This window comes from Octodon degus, unplaced genomic scaffold (assembly GCF_000260255.1).
Source record: "Octodon degus isolate 3935 unplaced genomic scaffold, OctDeg1.0 scaffold00481, whole genome shotgun sequence".
Lineage (NCBI taxonomy): Eukaryota > Metazoa > Chordata > Mammalia > Rodentia > Octodontidae > Octodon > Octodon degus.
In genome coordinates, this window is record NW_004525057.1 from 64,773 (window position 1) to 83,027 (window position 18,255).

General features: G+C 36.4%; 1 protein-coding gene across 1 annotated transcript in view; it reads left to right on the forward strand.

Moving 5' to 3' along the window:
* The window catches only part of LOC101572667 (multidrug resistance protein 1-like), a gene marked incomplete at its 3' end in the record, with an annotated part of 109,232 nt that overhangs the window by 21,383 nt on the left and 69,594 nt on the right, over nt 1–18,255 (forward strand). The window contains exons 4-6 of the mRNA XM_023708704.1: nt 5,605–5,656; nt 13,247–13,438; nt 14,009–14,180. Coding sequence (XP_023564472.1) covers nt 5,605–5,656; nt 13,247–13,438; nt 14,009–14,180 — 416 coding nt within the window. The remainder of the gene's footprint in view (nt 1–5,604; nt 5,657–13,246; nt 13,439–14,008; nt 14,181–18,255) is intronic.

Sequence of the window (18,255 nt, forward strand, 5' to 3'; positions counted from 1 at the left end):
CATATAACTTTTGTGTAGATCTTGTATATGTTTGAAGACTGATACTGTAAGCAAAGAAAATATTGTCATCTTTCTCCAATGACAGCCTCTTGAATACAGTCATACAATATTACGTTAACATTGAAACCCTGAATCACAAAACTTTTCACAATGGAAATTTTTCAACAATTTTCACTCATTTGTGCATGTTTTCCATTATCTTTAACCATTTAACTGGAAAAATTGCTAAAAAATAAATTTTTAGAAAATTGGTTATTAATAGTGAAGCATTTAGGACTATTTTATTTTGGCAGTTAATTTTTATTGAAAACTTTAGGGTTCAAGAAGCTTGTTCTTCTTTTGTGAGTAATGTAGTATGATTTTTGGAGTGGGAATTGTTTGGAGACTGATCTAAAAAGTAATAAAAGAGTAGATTAGCGAAAGTATTATCTTTAGAATCCATTGTAAAAATAGCAAAACATACAAACAAAAACAAAGACATGCTGCAGTATCTCACCCATTTTATGTGCTTAAGAATTGGCTTGAATAACTACAAGACTGAATCACAGAATTTTGTAAGAAACCTGAATAGTATTTGACCCAGATCCATCATTTCACATATGAAGGAACCACAGCTGAAGAGACACACAGTGTAGCCACAGAGCTGAGTTCCTAGGCTGGGAGTTCAGTCAGTTAGTTATTTATTACTCTATAAAATTATCTTGTTCATTTGTGGCTTACTTGGTTTATTTCAGCTTTTTACATGAGGAAAATGATACAAAGGAAAAAAGGGGAGAACTAGGGAAACCTTGGTAGACACTTTAATATTACTACCTTATCACATGATAATTGGAGCCTGAAAGTGAAAGAATTTCCTGTTAGAACAGAAATCTAATGCAATTTGAAAAGTAGCTATCATTGTAGGTGACAACACTACTATCTATAACAGTGCCATCCCTAAGGCCCTGTGGAAGGTGGTTTGAAGATCACCCTTGTACCCTAACCTCAGTCACCTTGGGAAGATATCAGTAATCACACACCTTTTGCTCTTTTCTTCAGACCTCAGTAGTTATTAGTGAACACATTGAGATGTACAGGTCAGATTAAAATGTAACATAACACAAACCCCAAGCGTCCTGAGAATTGTGATAATTACTATGAAAATCTATGACAAGATCAGTCACTCTCCTAAGGATAAGCCACTTAAGAAAAAGTGATGTTTTGCTTCATTTATGGAAGAGTGATTTCCAGGTGAAAAAATTTGATGAAGGACATTGAGGCAGAGAGGAGTAAATGACTTGTGGGAGGAAGAGTGGACAGAATAGAGAACAGCAAACCCCTCTGCAAGCTTAAAGAAGGTGCTCCATAGAAAAGGAGAAACCTAAAGAAGATGGGGGAGGTAACGGGGATTGTAGGTTGGAAAGCTGCATAGTGAGTGAGTTATATCAGAACCGAAGGGTTAAAAAAATGTAACAACAAAATTTTAATTTGAGTCTGTCATTAGCAAATGTGGTGGAAATCCAGTCTAAGGGTAACTGTTACTTGTTATTAAGGTTTATCCAGAAGGCCAGTGTAGTTCCAGATGTGTGAGATGGCCAGGAGTTCAGCATCATCTTCTATACAGGCCTTGTCATGTGCTGTGGTTCCCCATCTTCAGGAACCTTGGGATTCTTCTGTACCTTTTGAATCTCTCTAGACACAAAGAGGCCCTGGCTTGCTAGCCTGAGGCTGTCTTCTGCACATGCTATGTAAAAATCCCTGTCTGCAGTCCCACTCCAGGGTCTGTGTGCATAGAAAAAGGTAGGTTTCTTAGGTAGTTACTCATTAATGAGACACTATACCTGACCCTCTCAACTTTCAGGAGGTAATCTTTATTTTGGCTAATGCTTTAGAAGTTTTAGTCTTTGCATGGTTGGCTGCATGGTAGAAGGGTTTGGGTAGAAGAGGACTGCTCACTTCATAGAAGCAGAGTGAGAAGGGAGGAACTCACTAGAGAAATATGCCCTCCCTGTGACGCCACTGTGACTAGCACTTCACAGCACCCAGCTAGGTGTACTGTACCATAGTCCAGGCAGCTTCCGCAAACCTTGTCCCTAAGCCATGAGCTTTGGCCGCACATCCAGATATAAAACATAACAAGAGGCTTCCGTTTCCTGGACCCTCCCCTGCTCAAGCTGTTGTCAGTTCTCAACGGTGTCTTTTCACAGCATGAGGAAAATATTTTGCAGTCTAAAAAGGTGAAGCACAGCCTAATGAAGCTTAACCAAAATATTTTTGCATGCTTGGGTTCCTCTCCACCCTGAATGGGGGTAGGTTTTGAGTACACTAAAGCCAAAAAGAAACCTACACACCCTTTCCTTTTATGCTGCAGTAACTCTCTGCTGTGACAGTTACAGGCAGAATATTGTGTCCACTAAAGTGAGAGGAGAAAGGTGTGAGGATGAAGGAAATATCTGAGAAATCATTGGTCGATGTTGCAAATATATTGTGTCACATGTGTGTTGTGGAAAGATTACAAAATGATTAATATGTGTTTTGAGTTTTGTATTTTATACCCTTTGTGATGAAAGATGTCGTTGAAGATTACAAATAGGATAGATAGGATTTTGTGTTGATTCCAAAGTTAAAATGTGAGAAAGCAAAGAGCCTCATGGAGTGAGAAGTCAGAGACTTTTGATAGACCAGAGGTGAAATGAGGGGAACCTGAACCAGGATATTAACTATAAAAAAGGACAGGAATTCAGTAGTTCTAGATGTAGATTTGGGATCACAAAAGCTGTAAAAGTCTCCCTAGGAGCATGAATAGAATTCTGGAAAAAAAAAAAGAAAGAAAATGAAACAACCTGCAGGGAGACAGGTAAAATAAAGCACAAGAACCAGGATAATTAGGTTTTGGATGCCCGAAGAAAATAAAATAACCTAAAGTCTAACAAATACTTTATTAAAATAAACTCATCTGCATTTAACTTTCCATCCTGATGATTTGGCTGGTAGTGCTTCATAACTCAGAGAGATTCTACCTTTTCCTACCAAAGCAAGATTAATTTTACGTATTGTTCAAATTTTGTCTTTCTTAGTAGGTTTCAGCAGTAGCCTTTGACAGTTATACAAATAAAATGTTCCTCTACTGTGTTATCGCTGAGGTAATTTCAGCTTGAAAGTTTAGGTTTTATGAGAGTACATCGTGAGGAAAGAATTTTGAAAGGGCCTCAGAGAATAGGATCATATCACTAGGATCAGTAGCTTTTAGTTATTGAAGATTCATTCGAAAAAATTGTAGATTGAAATAGGTGTAAACAAAATGATGTCTTCAGTCCATTTTTTGACTAGCCAAAATTGCCTCTGTCAAAGGACCTGCATGCCCATTCTTCATTCTGAAAGGTCTACTTTCATACGGTTGAAGTAGAATTAAAAGAAATTTGGCAGCAAAGTTTTCTTTTAATGAAGGAAGGTATGTACATGGCATGATTATACACATGAATACACAGAAGCCAATTTTGACCTTGGATTTTTGTTTAACTATTTGATCCATGAGAAAATGCTTCTTAACAGATAAACCGCTATTGCCAAATCTTTAGAACTGAAAAAACTTGTACATGTTGCCTAACTAATATGAAGAATGCAATACTTAAAATGTCCCCAAATTGGAAATTTCTGAATGTCAGCGCTCATTCTGTTTTTTCTTTTAATCAGAGATATTTAGCTGGCAACATCTATGCAAATATTTCAAGATCTGCAACATTCCATAGTCAGAAAGAAATACCTCTAGCCCCAAGTATATTAGTTAAGGAATTTTCTATTGTAACATAAGCAGAAAAAAATAGACTTGAAAATTGGTCTAGATTTGATCCTTTTCTGCTTGTATTTGTGAAAATATAAAGCATAAAAAATTCTCATGGAGTAAAATAAAAATCAGCTTTGAAAGATTTATGGTTATAGGAAGAACATGAAGCAAATTTCTATGTGCTTGGCTACGTCTGTGTTTCTTTGTTGCTTCCTAATTTCTGTCTCAGCATTGAATTTAGCTTTCCTGTGGATCTGAGCTTGGTCTTCCATTTCTTCTTACTTGTTATCTTGGCCTTACAGATAAGGAGAGATGATTTTGCTTTTCTGAACTTAGCAATATCTCTTAGATCAGAACTCGTATTCCTATACTCTTGCATAATTAGTTACTCACAGTCTGAGCCTTTATTGGACTTCTTCAATTAAATGTTCCAGGCAGTACAAAATGCAGTTGTTCCAGGCTGAACTAATGACTTTCCCTCATATATCTAGACCAGTGTGTGTGTGTGTGTGTGTGTGTGTGTGTGTTTGACTGCAGATGCTTACGCATGGGACCTTTTTTTTTTTTTTGTGGAACGGGGGATGAACTCAGGCCCTTGCACTTGCCAGGGAAGTGCTTATTCCACTGAGCCACCTCCCACCCCAAGCTTGTGGTCTTGATTTCATTTTATTTCTGCTATTCTTTCATTGCATTAGATGCAGTTCTACACAGTTTATAGCTTCTTCCTATATAAATCCTGTGTGTATTCTCCATTCTCACTCAGATCTTTCATGCTATGTGATGGCAGCAACTCAGGTTCCTTAATTTCTGAATTCCATTTATTTTTGTAGATTGCTGGCTGCTAAATTTTCCTGGACTGGACTGTATCTAAAACCTGTGCCTGTCTGTTTGTTTTGTCTCATTCACAATAACAGCCTGGCTCAAGCTCTCTTTTTGGCCACATTACCTTCTTTATATCCACATATCCAGAAAAACTAGCACATGTGTTCTTCAGATAGACTTCTGTCCATATTGGTAATGCTGCGGAAACCCTTTTCTTGCCCTTTTCCATACCTGTGCAGCTCAGTACAAGGTACTTTCACACTTTAACCTAACCTCTTTTGCAATGACTACAAGTTTAAATTATGTCTCTCCATTAATCTGGCAGTCACAATTGTGACACATAACTATAAACTACTTACTATAGTGTGTGTGTGTGTGTGTGTGTGTGTGTGTATATATATATGTGTGTGTGTGTGTGTGTTGCTAGATATGTTTAATGTAGGATTATATGTAACAGTAAATTACAGAACACTATTAAAATAGATATGGCTTGAGAAAATAGTTACATACATACAGTGTTGTGGAAAATTTATCGTGGAAAATATATGTACAACTACACAAAATAGTGATTACTTGCATTTGTCCATGTTTGCAAGGGTGGTAGTTAAAATTATGAGGGACTTTTTAATGTGGTCCAAAAATGGTAGTATTTGCTAATACTAAATGATGTTTACTGGTGTTCGTTGCATTTGTATTTGGTAAGTTTTAAATGAAACTTAGTAATGGAGACATGAGTGTTGTACTTTACATATGTATTTACATGTCAAGTATGCTTTGATACTTATTACTCGGTGTGATTTCTTCTTGCAAATACACGTAAGAGAATTTAGACTGTGGGGTTACAACTAGCAAGGACGTATTTGAATGGATGCCACAAGGCTTACAAATCATTAAAAATTAGTTTCACTTATTTGTATGTAAATTATATCATGAAATGTGTTTAATTCATTTGTTTGTGCTGATTTCTGATGGAGACCAAAGAGACATTAATGTTATATGTTTGTTTTGTGATTATCTAGGTATGATCAACAAAACCCTGATCTTCGGACATCTAGAGGAAGAGATGACCACGTAATTAGACCTTTTGCTCACTATTATTTTATTCATGTTTTCTCTGCTAGTTCAAAATAAGGCTTAAAACTTTGTGTTATAATAAAAATTGAAGTTTTCAGGATAGTAATACCAGTGTTAGATTTTTAAAAAAGCTACATGTAGCATTTTTTGGAAGGAAGATATTTGCTACATTTGTACTCAAGTCAAGGTTAGCCTAAATTAGACTTAATTTTTTTTCGTTGAGAAATAAATATGAATGAGACATCAGTGCAGCCACCTGGCTCACAGACACAAGCATATACAGATAGTCAGGGGGAGAATCTCATCAGCCAACTGCTAGTCTCAAAAACATGCCGATGTACCCCAGAATCACTGCCCCACCCACCTCGAGTGTACAGATGCATGGCTTTGCCCCTGTCATGTTTCCCAGCTTTTCTTCTTGCCAACTCCTCATTGTCCAATCCTCAAGTTCTCACTTTCCTTTTATTTGTGTTGTAAATTTCTATATGTAATTCCTCTTTTAAGTTCTTATACTAGGGAGACAATATAGTAATTACACACGTAGGTCTGATATATTTCACTTATCAGTATATCTTCAAATGGCATCCTCTTAAATATGAAGGCTTCGAGTTTATCATTCTTTATAGCTGAGTAATACTCCATTATATAAAAGTATCACATCTTTTTTTAACCATTCCACATGTGATGGGCATCTTGGTTGTTTCCAAGATCTAGCTATCACAAGTTGTGCTGCTATAAACATAGATATGCATATATCACTATGATACGATGCTTTCAGATCCTCCGGGAAAAGTCCCAGTAGGGGGATAGCAGGCTTGAATGCACTTTCCAGTCCTAATTTTCTAAGGAGTCTCCACACTGACTTCCATAATTGTTGCACCAGTCTACACTCCCACCAACAGTGGAGAAGTGTTCCCTTTTCCCCACAGCCGCTCTAACATTTGTTGTTGGTTGATTTCTTTCTGATAGCCATTCTTTCTAGGGTGAGATGGTATCTCAGTGTTGTTTTAATTTGCATTTCACAGATGGCTAGTGACAAGGAGCATTTTTTCATAAATTTATTCGCTTTAATTTCATCCTCTGAGAAGTGTGTGTTCATCTCGGATGTCAGTTTCTGGACTGGGTCTTTAAATTTTGGGGCCCTAATGTTTTTTTATCTCTTTATAAATTCTAGAGAACAGACCTTTGTTTGAGTGCTTATTAGTTATACTTATTACTTATTTTTTTGAAGTTTGTGGGTTGTCTTTTCATTTTGTTGGTAATTTCTTTTGATGTGGAAAAACTTCTCAGTGAGAGCAGGTCCCAGTTGTTAATTCTTTCAATTGTTTCCCATGTAATTAATTTTTGTTCAAAAACTCATTGTCTACCCCTATGTCTTCAAGAGTTCCTCCTACTTTCCCTTCCAGGAGATTTAGTGTCTTTGTTTTAATGTTTAGATCTTTAATCCATTTTGACTTTAGCTTAGTGCATGGTGATAGACCTGGATCAAGTTTTAGTTTTTGGCATGTAAAGAGTCAGTTTTTCCAGCACCATTTGTTAAAGAGGCTATCTTTCTTCCAATGAGTATGTTTGGCCCCTTTGTCAAAGATAGTCAGCTGAGTGTGTTCGTAGGGGCTTCAGCACCTTCTAATCTATTCCATTGATCCTCAAGTCTATTTTGTTGCCAATACCATCTTGATTTTATTACAGTAGCTTTGTAACATAATTTTAAGTCATAATTATAATTCCTCCTGCCTTGTCTTTGTTGGCCAGGATTGCCTTTGCTATTCTAGGTGTTTTTGGTTCCAAGTAAATTTTAGGAACAATTTCTCTAGGTCTGCAATGTATGTTGTTGGTAGTCTCATAGGGATTGCATTAAATCTAACAACAATTTGGGAGCACTGCCATCTTCACGATGGTGGTTCTTCCTGTCCAGGAGCAGGGAATATCTTTCTATTTTCTGAAATCCTCTACAATCTCTTTTTTCATAGTACTGTAATTTTCTATGGAAAGATCTTTGATTTCTTTTGTTAGTTGAATTCCAAGGTATTTCATTTATTGTGGGGCTATTGTAAAAGGTATTGATTCTCTAATTTTCCTCTCAGTGTGTTTGTTATCTGTGTAGAGGAAAGCTATTGACTTTTGGGTGTTGACTTTGTATCCTGCTATGCTACGGAATTTGTCTATCAATTCCAGTAGCTTCTTGGTTGAGTTTTTTTTGTGGCTTCCAAGTAAAGTATCATGTGAACTGTAAATAATGATAGTTTCACTTCTTCTTTACCTATTCTTATTCCTTTTATTTCTCGAGCTTGTCTAACGGCTCTAGTTAATGATTCCACAACTGTATTGAATAGGAGTGGTGATAGAGAACATCCTTGTCTTGCACCTGATTGGAGAGTAAAAGATTTCAGGTTTTCCCCATTGAGAATTATATTAGTCATTGGGTTGTCTTAGGTGGCTTTTATCAGATTGAAGTAGAGGCCTTCTATTCCAATTTTATGTAGGACTTTGAACATGAATGAGTATTGGACTTTGTCAAAAGCCTTTTATGCATCAATGGAGATGATCTGTGGATTTTAGTTTTTGCTCTATTGATACAGTGTATTACATTTATAGATTTTCAAATATTGAAACATCCTTGCATCCCTGGAATGAATCCTACCTGGTTATGTTGTATCATCTTGGTGATTTACTGTATTCTATTTGCTAGGATTTTATTAAGGATTTTTGCATCTATGTTCATGAGGGAGATTGGTCTGTAGTTCTCTTTCTTTGTTGCATCTTTCTCTGGTTTTTGATTCAGTATAATACTTGCCTCCAGGAATGATTTTGTGAGAACTCTCTCCTTTTCAACTTCAGTGAAGAGTTTGAGGAGTGTAGGGATTATATCTTCTGTGAATTTCTTGTAGAATTCAGCTGTGAATCCATGAAGAGCTAGACTTCTCTTTGTTAGCAGCCTCTTTATTACATTTCATATTTCATTGGCATTTATTGGGTTATTGAGAGTTGTTATATCATATTGATTCAGTTTTGGTAATTTGTATCTTTCTAAAAATTTGTCCATTTTGTCTGTGTCTTCTATTCTGTGAGCATAAAGATTCTCAAAGTAGCTATTGATAATCTTCTGAATTTCCACTGAGTATGTAGTAGCTACACCCTTTTCATTCCCTATTGCTTGTATTTACATTTTTTCTTTCCTCTTTTTAATGAGGTTGGCTAGGGGCTTGTCAATTTTATTTAAACTTTCAAAGAACCAGCTTTTTGATTCGTTAATTCTTTGAACTGTTTTCTTCATCTCAATTGAAATAATTTCTGCTCTAATCTTTATGATTTCTTCCGGTGTTTGCGTTCTTGGTTTGGTTTGCTCTTCCTTTTTTAGATGTTGGAGGTGCAGCATTAGGGTGTTTATTTGTTCCCGTTCTGTTTTCCTAATGTGTGAGTTCACAGCTATGAATTTCCTTCTAAGAACTGCTTTCATCGCATCTGTTAAGTTGTGGATGAATTTTCGCTGAATTGTAGATAATGTTGAATTTCTTGTTTAATTTCATATGTAACCCATTGATTGCTGAATAGGATGTTGTTTAATTTCCATGTATATATGAGATTTTTCTGGTTTCTTTTGTCATTTATTTCCAGCTTCATTACACTGTGGTCAGATAATTTGTATGGGATAATTTCTGTTTTCTTGCATATACTTAACCATGATCTATGTACTAGTATGTGGTCTATTTTAGAAAGTGATCCATGTACAACTGAAAAAAATGTGTATTCTACTGTGGTTAGGTGGAGCACTCTGTATATGTCTACCAAGTCCATTTGTTCCAAGCTCTCATTCAGTTCTGCTACTTCTTTGCTAATTTTTTGTCTGGTCGATCTATCTTTTTGGGATCAGGGGGTGTTAAGGTTTCCTGTTAAGATTGTTGTATTGGATATTAGATTTTTCATGTCTATTAAGGTTTGTCTTATACAGTTGGGTGCTCCTGTGTTTGGTGCATACATATTTATGAGTGTTATTTCTTCCTCTTGAATTTTACCCCTAACCAGTATATAGTGGCCTTCTTTATTTAGTTTGATCATCTTGGTTTGAAGTTGAGACTGTCTGAGAAGAAGATTGCTACCCCTGCTTTTTTTTTTTTGAAGTGCTGGGGCATGTAGTATTGTTTTCCACCCTTTGATTTTCAGCCTATGAGTTTCTTTATGAGTTAAGTGTGTTTCTTGTATACAACACATTGTTGGGTTTTGTTTCCTAATCCATTGTGCCAATCTATTTCTCTTAATTGGTGAAGTGAGTCCATTTACATTGGTGGTTATAGTTGAGAAATGTTGACTTATGATTGACGTGTTATTTACCTGTTGTAGTTTACTCCTTTTTCTCCTCTTTAATTGCTTGCCCTATTTAGTGGGTTCCCTCTGTTATCGTTGGTGGAGTTTTGATCTTTGGTCTCTCTCTAGAACATCTTTCAGTAGTCTGTGTAGGGTTGGCTTTGTCATCATGAAATTCTTTAACTGTTCTTTGTCATCAAAGTATTTCACTTCTCCATCAAACTTGAAAGAGAGTTTTTCAGGGTATATTAGTGTGGGCTGGAATTTGTTTTCATAGAGGACTTGAAGTACTCTGCTCCATGCTCTTCTTACCTTCATGGTTTGTGAAGAAAAGTCATCCTTAATTCTGATGGGTTTTCCTTTCAATGTGATCTGCTTCTTTTCTCTAGTGGCTTTCAGTATGATATTCTTGTGCTGGATTTCTGGGATCTTGACTATTATATGTCTCGGTGCATTTTTAATTGGGTTGAAGTTATGTGAAGTTCTGTATGCTTCAGTTACCTGAATATCAGATTGTTTCCTCATATTTGGGAAGTTTTCTGCTATTTCTTCTACTCATATTCTTTGTGTATCATTTGTATTGACTCCTTCTTTCTCATTGATGCCTATTAGTCTCACATTGTTCATCTTTGCATCATCTTGCAGGTTATAAATTATTTTTTCCTGCCTCCTATTTGTTTTTAAATGATCTTTTCTTATCTTTTCACTAGCTGCACCAGCATCTTCAAGATCTGAAACTCTATCTCCAGTTTCACTCAAATAGTTTTGCAGGCTTGTGATTGAGATTTTATGTTCCTTTGCATCTCTTTGACTCTGCTTCATGCGATCTATTTCTTTCCTGTATTGCTCATTCAAGGAATCCATCATTTTTTTAATCTCCTGTATTTTTTCATCAATGTCTTCTTTAGAAGCAGTTATTAATCCTTTTTCTGCTGAGTTTTTTATAGGTTGGGCTTTTCTCCATATGTTTCTGTATTTTATTCTTTAGTTCACATGCTATGAATTCAGAGATTTCTTTTTTCATTTTAGACACTAATTCAGCTTTGAGTTTCTTTGAACTTTTCTGCAGGTCCTTATATACTTCTGACACTACGAATTCATATATTTTAGCTAAGCTAGTGTTCACTGCTTTTGTTCTAGGTTGGCATTGTGTTTCCTCCATATGTTTCTGGATTTGATTCTTAAGTTCAGATGCTATGAATTCAGAGTTTTCTTTTCTTTCTTTCTTTTTTTTTGTTCCAGAAATTCTGCTCTGTGTTCCTCTATATCTTTCTGCTGTTGTTTATTTACTTCTGAAGCTATTGATTCATTTATTTCAGCTGAGCTAGTGTCCTCTGCACCTTTTATGGGTGGGCTCAAGGCTTGAGATTGCATTTTTCTCCTTGTCTTTATTATTTCGTATAGCACTGACCGCTGACCTTTGGTGTAGATGTTTGGTGCAATTATATCTTTATCACTTAATGAAATTTGGGTACTATATACCAAGTTCTAGTTCATGCAGTTGTGCCTGGCTTGGGTCTGGCTACTATGCTCAGCTCCTTATTGTTGTGGCCCATGAAGGTGGGCCTGCTAAACCCCTCTGGTAAGATGTTCTGTTCTTGCATTAGATGTGTCTTTTTGAGTCTCGTCTCACTGCATGGATTTTAGCTGCAGGGTTTTACCCCAAGCCTGTATGTCTGGGCTGGGTCTGGAGGGGTATGAGGAGCAGAGGCAAGAGAGCGCAGAAGCTCTCCCACATACTCACCAGAGCTGTGCTTTGATGGGTCTGCAGGACTCCCAAGAGCCCAGCGGAAGTTCTCACTCACAGGATGGGCTGTGCTGGCTATGGGATGGACAGGGGAGGTCTGGAGAACACGGAGAAAGGCCTCTCTCATGCGGAGGGCCTGGACTTGGACTGGTGGGCGGGTGCAGGACAGAGCAGAAGGCTCTCCCCCACACTTGCAGGGCCTGGGGTTGGTCAGATATGTAAATTACACGTAAGAATGGAGTGGGAAATAAAGAATACCCTACATAGGAAAATTAGGGTAAAGTAACCTTGAAAAAAATATACTTGAGTTATGAATCATTTTCTTTTTTCTTTCTATTTATTTATTTATTTATTTATTTTTGCAGTACCTGGGATTGAATTCAGGACCTTAATCATCTTCAAAGAATTTGTAGTTATTAGTTTACCTCTTGGGTGTTGTTAATTATATAGTAATAAGATCAGCCAACAGGAATTTTTAAAATTCAGCATCTCATTTAAACAAAGAAATAAAACATCCTGGAAGAAATGCAGTCACTCTGACCTTAGCTTACCTCTAGAAATCTGTGTTAAAGATTTACACATTCAGAAGTTTACTTGCTAGAATAGTTTATAACAGATTTCTAACGATGTTTCAGGAAATCAGAAGATAATGATTCTGCATTATTCTATACATGATATGAGAATTCTGAAGACTATGAAACCAATTGTTTATATTTTTCAGGTTGAAATTCTTCTGGATATTTTTGTGGAAAGTCATTGTTTTTTACATTGGGAAAACCAGCATACAGGAATAATTTGAAACATATCACTTAAAGTACTAATTGTAAAAGCACAAGTTCTACTTGTGAAATTGGATTTGCTTATAGGTCTCTCTTGCTATTAACACTTGAATAATAATTATTGAGTTAACTGGGAGCTAAAGTCCACTGTCCCATTTATATCTTTTCTGATAAGTACATGGAAATAGCAGAAGTGTAGCCTGGAAGAAGATCTGTGTAGCACAATCCCCCATGAGTTGGCACAGAGTTGTGAGCCACAGCATGAGCGACTATCTGCTTACTTCTTTCCATTCCAAACATGTAGCTGCCACCCATCAATTGTTGCTGATGTAGTGAAAGTAGCCAGTCTATGGTGATGCATTTTACCTGGTACTGTATAGCCTACACACTCATTCACAACCACAGGCATTGTCTGTGTACATTTTGCCAGGCGCTGGCCTACATATATTCATGTGTGACTACCTTACTACTCTTATCTTTATTTTCATTTTACTAGTTGGGAAACTGAGGTTTGGGTAGGTGCAGCAGCTTTCCAGAGACTGTAGAACAGTGAAAAGTGGAAACCACTCATAACCATTCCTCTGTATCGACACTGATGTAATTGGATGCTGACCATCCACTCTGCTTGTTGTATCCCCTTTTTATCTGTTAAGGATGTTGAGATATGAGGAAATTTATAAAAGTAAGAATGATTGGTCTGTCTAGGAGAGGTGCACTGACTGGGAAATAGCAGATATGATCTATTTTACTGTTTTTCAGATATGCCTATTATTATACTGGAATCGGTGCTGGTGTGCTTATTGCTGCTTACATCCAGGTTTCATTTTGGGGTCTGGCAGCTGGAAGACAGATACACAAAATTAGAAAAAAGTTTTTCCATGCTATCATGAAGCAGGAGATAGGCTGGTTTGATGTGCGTGATGTTGGGGAGCTGAATACCCGCCTCGCAGAGTAAGTAGCTAGTTGGATGTGTAAATCAGACATGGTTCTTATTGCAAACGAAATGAGATAGATGTCATTAGGTCTCTTAGAGATGTTAGTACACCCCTCAGAAGACTGTGTTCCTTCTGAGTATTAGCCATGTCTTGTGTACCTGGCATGAGATGGTGGGACACTCTTGACTGTCAGTGAAGGAGGAAGTAGACCTAAATCAAGGAATACCTGGAGAATGTGCAGGAAAGTATGCAGTAGACCAATAACATGATTCTTGCTGATTTGGTTTCCAAGCAATTTGAAATTTCTGCACTGTATATTTCTTGAGTAACCATGTTCATTTCCTGGGGCCATATGGTCTATGGTTTTCTGTTGTCAGTGACAAATTTTCTACTAGGATCTGACACCTTGCTAAATGAAACTAGATAAGAACAGATATGAATGCTCAATGAAACTAGATGTGAACTGACTTATGCCACACTCAGCAAATGAAACAAAATGCAACAAAACAAAACACAAAACTGGATAGAGGAGAAATGTTCTGTGTTTGTAATTCTGACATGGCTCTTAACATTATGTTTTCTTTAGTGATATCTCCAAAATTAATGAAGGAATTGGTGACAAAATTGGAATGTTTATTCAGTCACTGGCAACATTTTTGGCTGGTTTTATAGTGGGATTTACACGTGGTTGGAAGCTGACTCTTGTGATTTTAGCTGCCAGCCCTGTTCTTGGACTCTCAACTGCAATCTGGGCAAAGGTAGGTGGTGTCAAATTTGAGCTTACTCCGTACATCCCATGGGAGAGTCTTGAATGATGATAGGCCCAATGTTGTGTTTCGTACTTGCTTGTATGTCTGCTGCTCAAAATCAACAGTACAAACTGATGCAGTCTCACTGAGTGCTGCCCCTGCCCAGGCTCTGTACTGTCCTGGACCATGTGATTATTTAGAAAAGTGTGAGAAAGACAGAGGTAGCTCTTACATTTTATCTTCTGTTGGCTCAAACAAACAAAAAACAGGAACTAAACTGAAAAATTTGTGATTGGTAGAAAAACACCAGTCACACAATAGCTAGAGATTTAAGTTAGTGAAACTCACATGTGTCTCATTCCATTAACACTATTTAGTTTAAGTGGTTTTTAAAAAATTTTGTATGCTTTGTATACTTGCTATATTGATTTGACAGTTTTGTCATCAGTGTGTTTGTTTGTTTTTATATGTTTAAATGCATCGTTACCAAATGATTTAAGAGAAGAGATGTTTCCCAGCCCTTTATTCTTATAAATCGCTAGCCTCCAGTTCTCTCACCCAGTTGTGAAGGCAGTGCAGTAGGAGTGACCCCCCCCCACCTTTGAACACATGCCTTCAATGATTTTGTAGAGCTTATTTTTGTTCCCTGAGTAGGGATGGTATTCATTTTATGAACAAAGGTGATTTAATACTGTTCCAATATATAGTTTTCGTTATGTTACACATATTTTGAAAATATTCAATGAATTTGCAAAGCAAAAAGATATAAATATGAAGAAAAATAAGTCAGACTATACTTGGAAGTTTTAGAAAAAGTTCCATTTGAGATAGATTTTCTAAAATTTCAAACTGCAATTTCCATTTATTGACCATCTGATATGTGTAGCAAATACACAGCTTTTTTTTGTTCTAAAATGTAGGTATGATTCCATTTTGTAGAAGAAGAAACTGAAAGTTCTGTTAATTTGTTACTGACTGTATTAGGGTTTAAATGGTCTTCCTCATGGTTATCAGTTAGTTGAAATGTTGACAAGTTGCTGATGTCAATTGATTTTTCTGTTTACTAAAATTTTAAGCAAGCTATATTCAAACTCTTCACATCAGCACTTATTGAAACCATGTTAAGTTCAATGATTTCTGTTTTGGTGAAGTTAGAAAAGCAAACAATCTTTAATAAGGAATTATGCATTGTTTGGAATGCTGTTTATGTCATAAAAGGACTCCTCCTGCTGGCTGTTGAGACCTCAGTTTTAATCCTTACTCTGCCATAGACTTTTGGTGTCATTTTAAGCATATTTCTTGAATTATTTGATCATCAGTTACATTAAAAAGAAGTATACCCTACTTTGGTAAGCCTGTTTCTCCCTATGAACTTGAGGCTCTCTTCCCTAACTAAAGAACTCATAACAAACAAAAAACCCAGCAGAGATCCAAACACAGCAAACAGCCTGGACCAGAAAGTCCTTTTCTACCTTGTCTTCAACTCTTCTACCTGCTCAGAAACATTGGGGCAGGTAGAGAGCACTGGTAGGAAAATCAGTGTGTTCTCCTCCTACCAATAAGTATATTGTAGCCTGACCTTGATAATCCACTTCAGTTTTCTCAGGAAGCACAAGCAGGAGTTGGTGGAAGGCCAAAAAAAAAACAAAACAAAACCAAACATAACACCCTGGAGAAACCACACTGGGAAAATTAAGGCTGCAGACGTATAAATATTAAATGGCTACTGGAGCTATGGGTCACAGAAGTAAGGAAAAGAGTCCCATGTTAGATCAAGAAAGTGACTTGATTTGAATAGATTTCAAAGTCTCTGAACAAAATAGATAAAACATCCATGACACTATAGAAAATCACCTGGTTTATCAAGCAATAAAATCATAAATTGAATGAGGAAATAAAAAGCCTTAACTGACTCCAACACTGAAATAGAACAGACAGTGGAATTATCTGACAAGGATTTTTAAGCAGCTATGACAAAAATGTTTTTGCAACTAATTACAAATTCTTGGGAGGCAATAGATAAAATAGAAAACACAAGCCACAAAATTCAAGTTATTTAAAAAGAACAAAATGAAACTGGAAAACTAAACAGCCACACTGGGGAGGCTCATTCTGTTAAATTCAGTTGACAGAGTGGAGTGTGTGACCCCAAATAGGATAAACTCAGAGAAATCGCTAAGTGAAGTTCTTCAAAAGGAATGGATGGGTGGGGATTTGGCTCAGCAGTAGAATGCTAGCCTAGCAAGCTGTAAACCCTGGATTTGGTCCTTGTCACAAAAATCAAAAAATAAAACTCCCCTAAAAAATAGTTCAACCAAAAAGGAACGGAATTGGTAACAAAAGGAATATTAGTGTCATTAACAAGAAAAAACAACAGTGAAAAGGTAGCAAGATGGACATATGCAGCACACTTTTCCTAAAGAGAGTTATAAATCATACTTGATGGTAAAACAAAAATTGTGAGTAGTAAATGTTCATACCGGTAGACTTTTACAATACACATATAAACATTACAATATCCATAGAGACCACTATGAATGCCATGTAAAAAATACAAAAAATACAAAACATTTATCACATTAGATCATATTCCATGCCATAAAACATATGAAGGAAATGAAAAAAAATTAAAGCCATAAAGTTTACTTTTTCTAACCCTAGCCATGTCAGATTGGAGGCAATGACAGACAAGAAAACCTCTGAACATACGGAAGTTAAACAGTACAGTTATGTAGCTCATTGGTTAAACAGGAAATCCCAAAGGAAATTAAAAATACATAGATCAACATAAAAATATCTGGAATGCACCCAAGGGAGTGCCTTTGGAGAGGAATATATTGATAATAATTTATGTAGTTTGTTAGTAAGGGAAATGCTGCCTTCATATTATTTCATGTTGTAAGAATTGTAGAAGCTGGCTGTTTGTATCCTAAGAATAGTTTTGAAAATGTATTTATTATTTTAACAGATAGACTCTTTTTTTTTTTCGAAACCAGGGATTGAACTCAGAACCTTGCACTTCCAGGGAGGCGGTTAATCCACTAAGCCATCTCTCCGGTGCCCAGATAGACTTTTAAAACAAGCAATAATAAATATTCTGTTCTTATCTGCTTGCTTATAGCTTTGGAAATTCATGGAAGGACAAAGGAGTGAAATATATTGAATTCAGGGTGGTACGTCATATGTTAACGATAAATTGATAAGTTAACAATAGATAGCATACATCTAAACTCCTAATTAAAAAATGTGTTGCAGTCATCCTCCTGTTACTGTGTTCAGGGTGGGCAGTTGTGGCGTTGTGAGACTTCAGGAAGAGAAGAGAACCATTGCCAAACCGAGGGGCACGAGTTGTCTGTATTCTGCTCACTCTGTTCAGTGATGGTACTGAGCCTTTTAACTCACACCCAGTGCTGGGAGGATTCAGGAAAGTATGATGCTCAGCCCTAGAAAGATGACTTTGAGAAGTCAGGAAGGTAACAGATAGAATCAGATAGCCAAAGATAACAGATTGACTCCATAATATCTGCACAGAGAAGATCATCAGTGTCTGTTTGGGGCTGGGATGTAGCGTAGTAGTAGATCTTTTGCCCCACATATGCAAAGCCCTAGGTTCAGCATGGAGCACACCACCAAAAAATGTCTATTTGCTTTAATGTGTTTCATTTGCTTCTATCTACCCATTCCTGCATCTATCATAACTCCCTTTACTTTTGCAGACATTAAGGAAGAAATATACTGTTTATAATCAAAATAATGTTGAAAACATCAAAACTTAAATTTATATATCAAAAGACCATAATGATCTTTATTTTTTATTATAAGTTGGTTGTATGTAATATATACTTGGATGGTTGTCCACTATACACTCCTCGTAGATACAGTAACTTAAGTCTTTTGATATCCTCTAGTGATTCTTGTTAATTCAGCAGTTAGACTCAGACTTGAATCCTTCATATTTTACTTTTTTACTTTTTTTATTAATTTTACTGAGAAACAAACAGCAATGAGACAGTTTCAAAACCAATTAGTAGAACAGTTTTAATAATTAATACATTGAATATTGTTGTCTTCATAGTGGTTATTC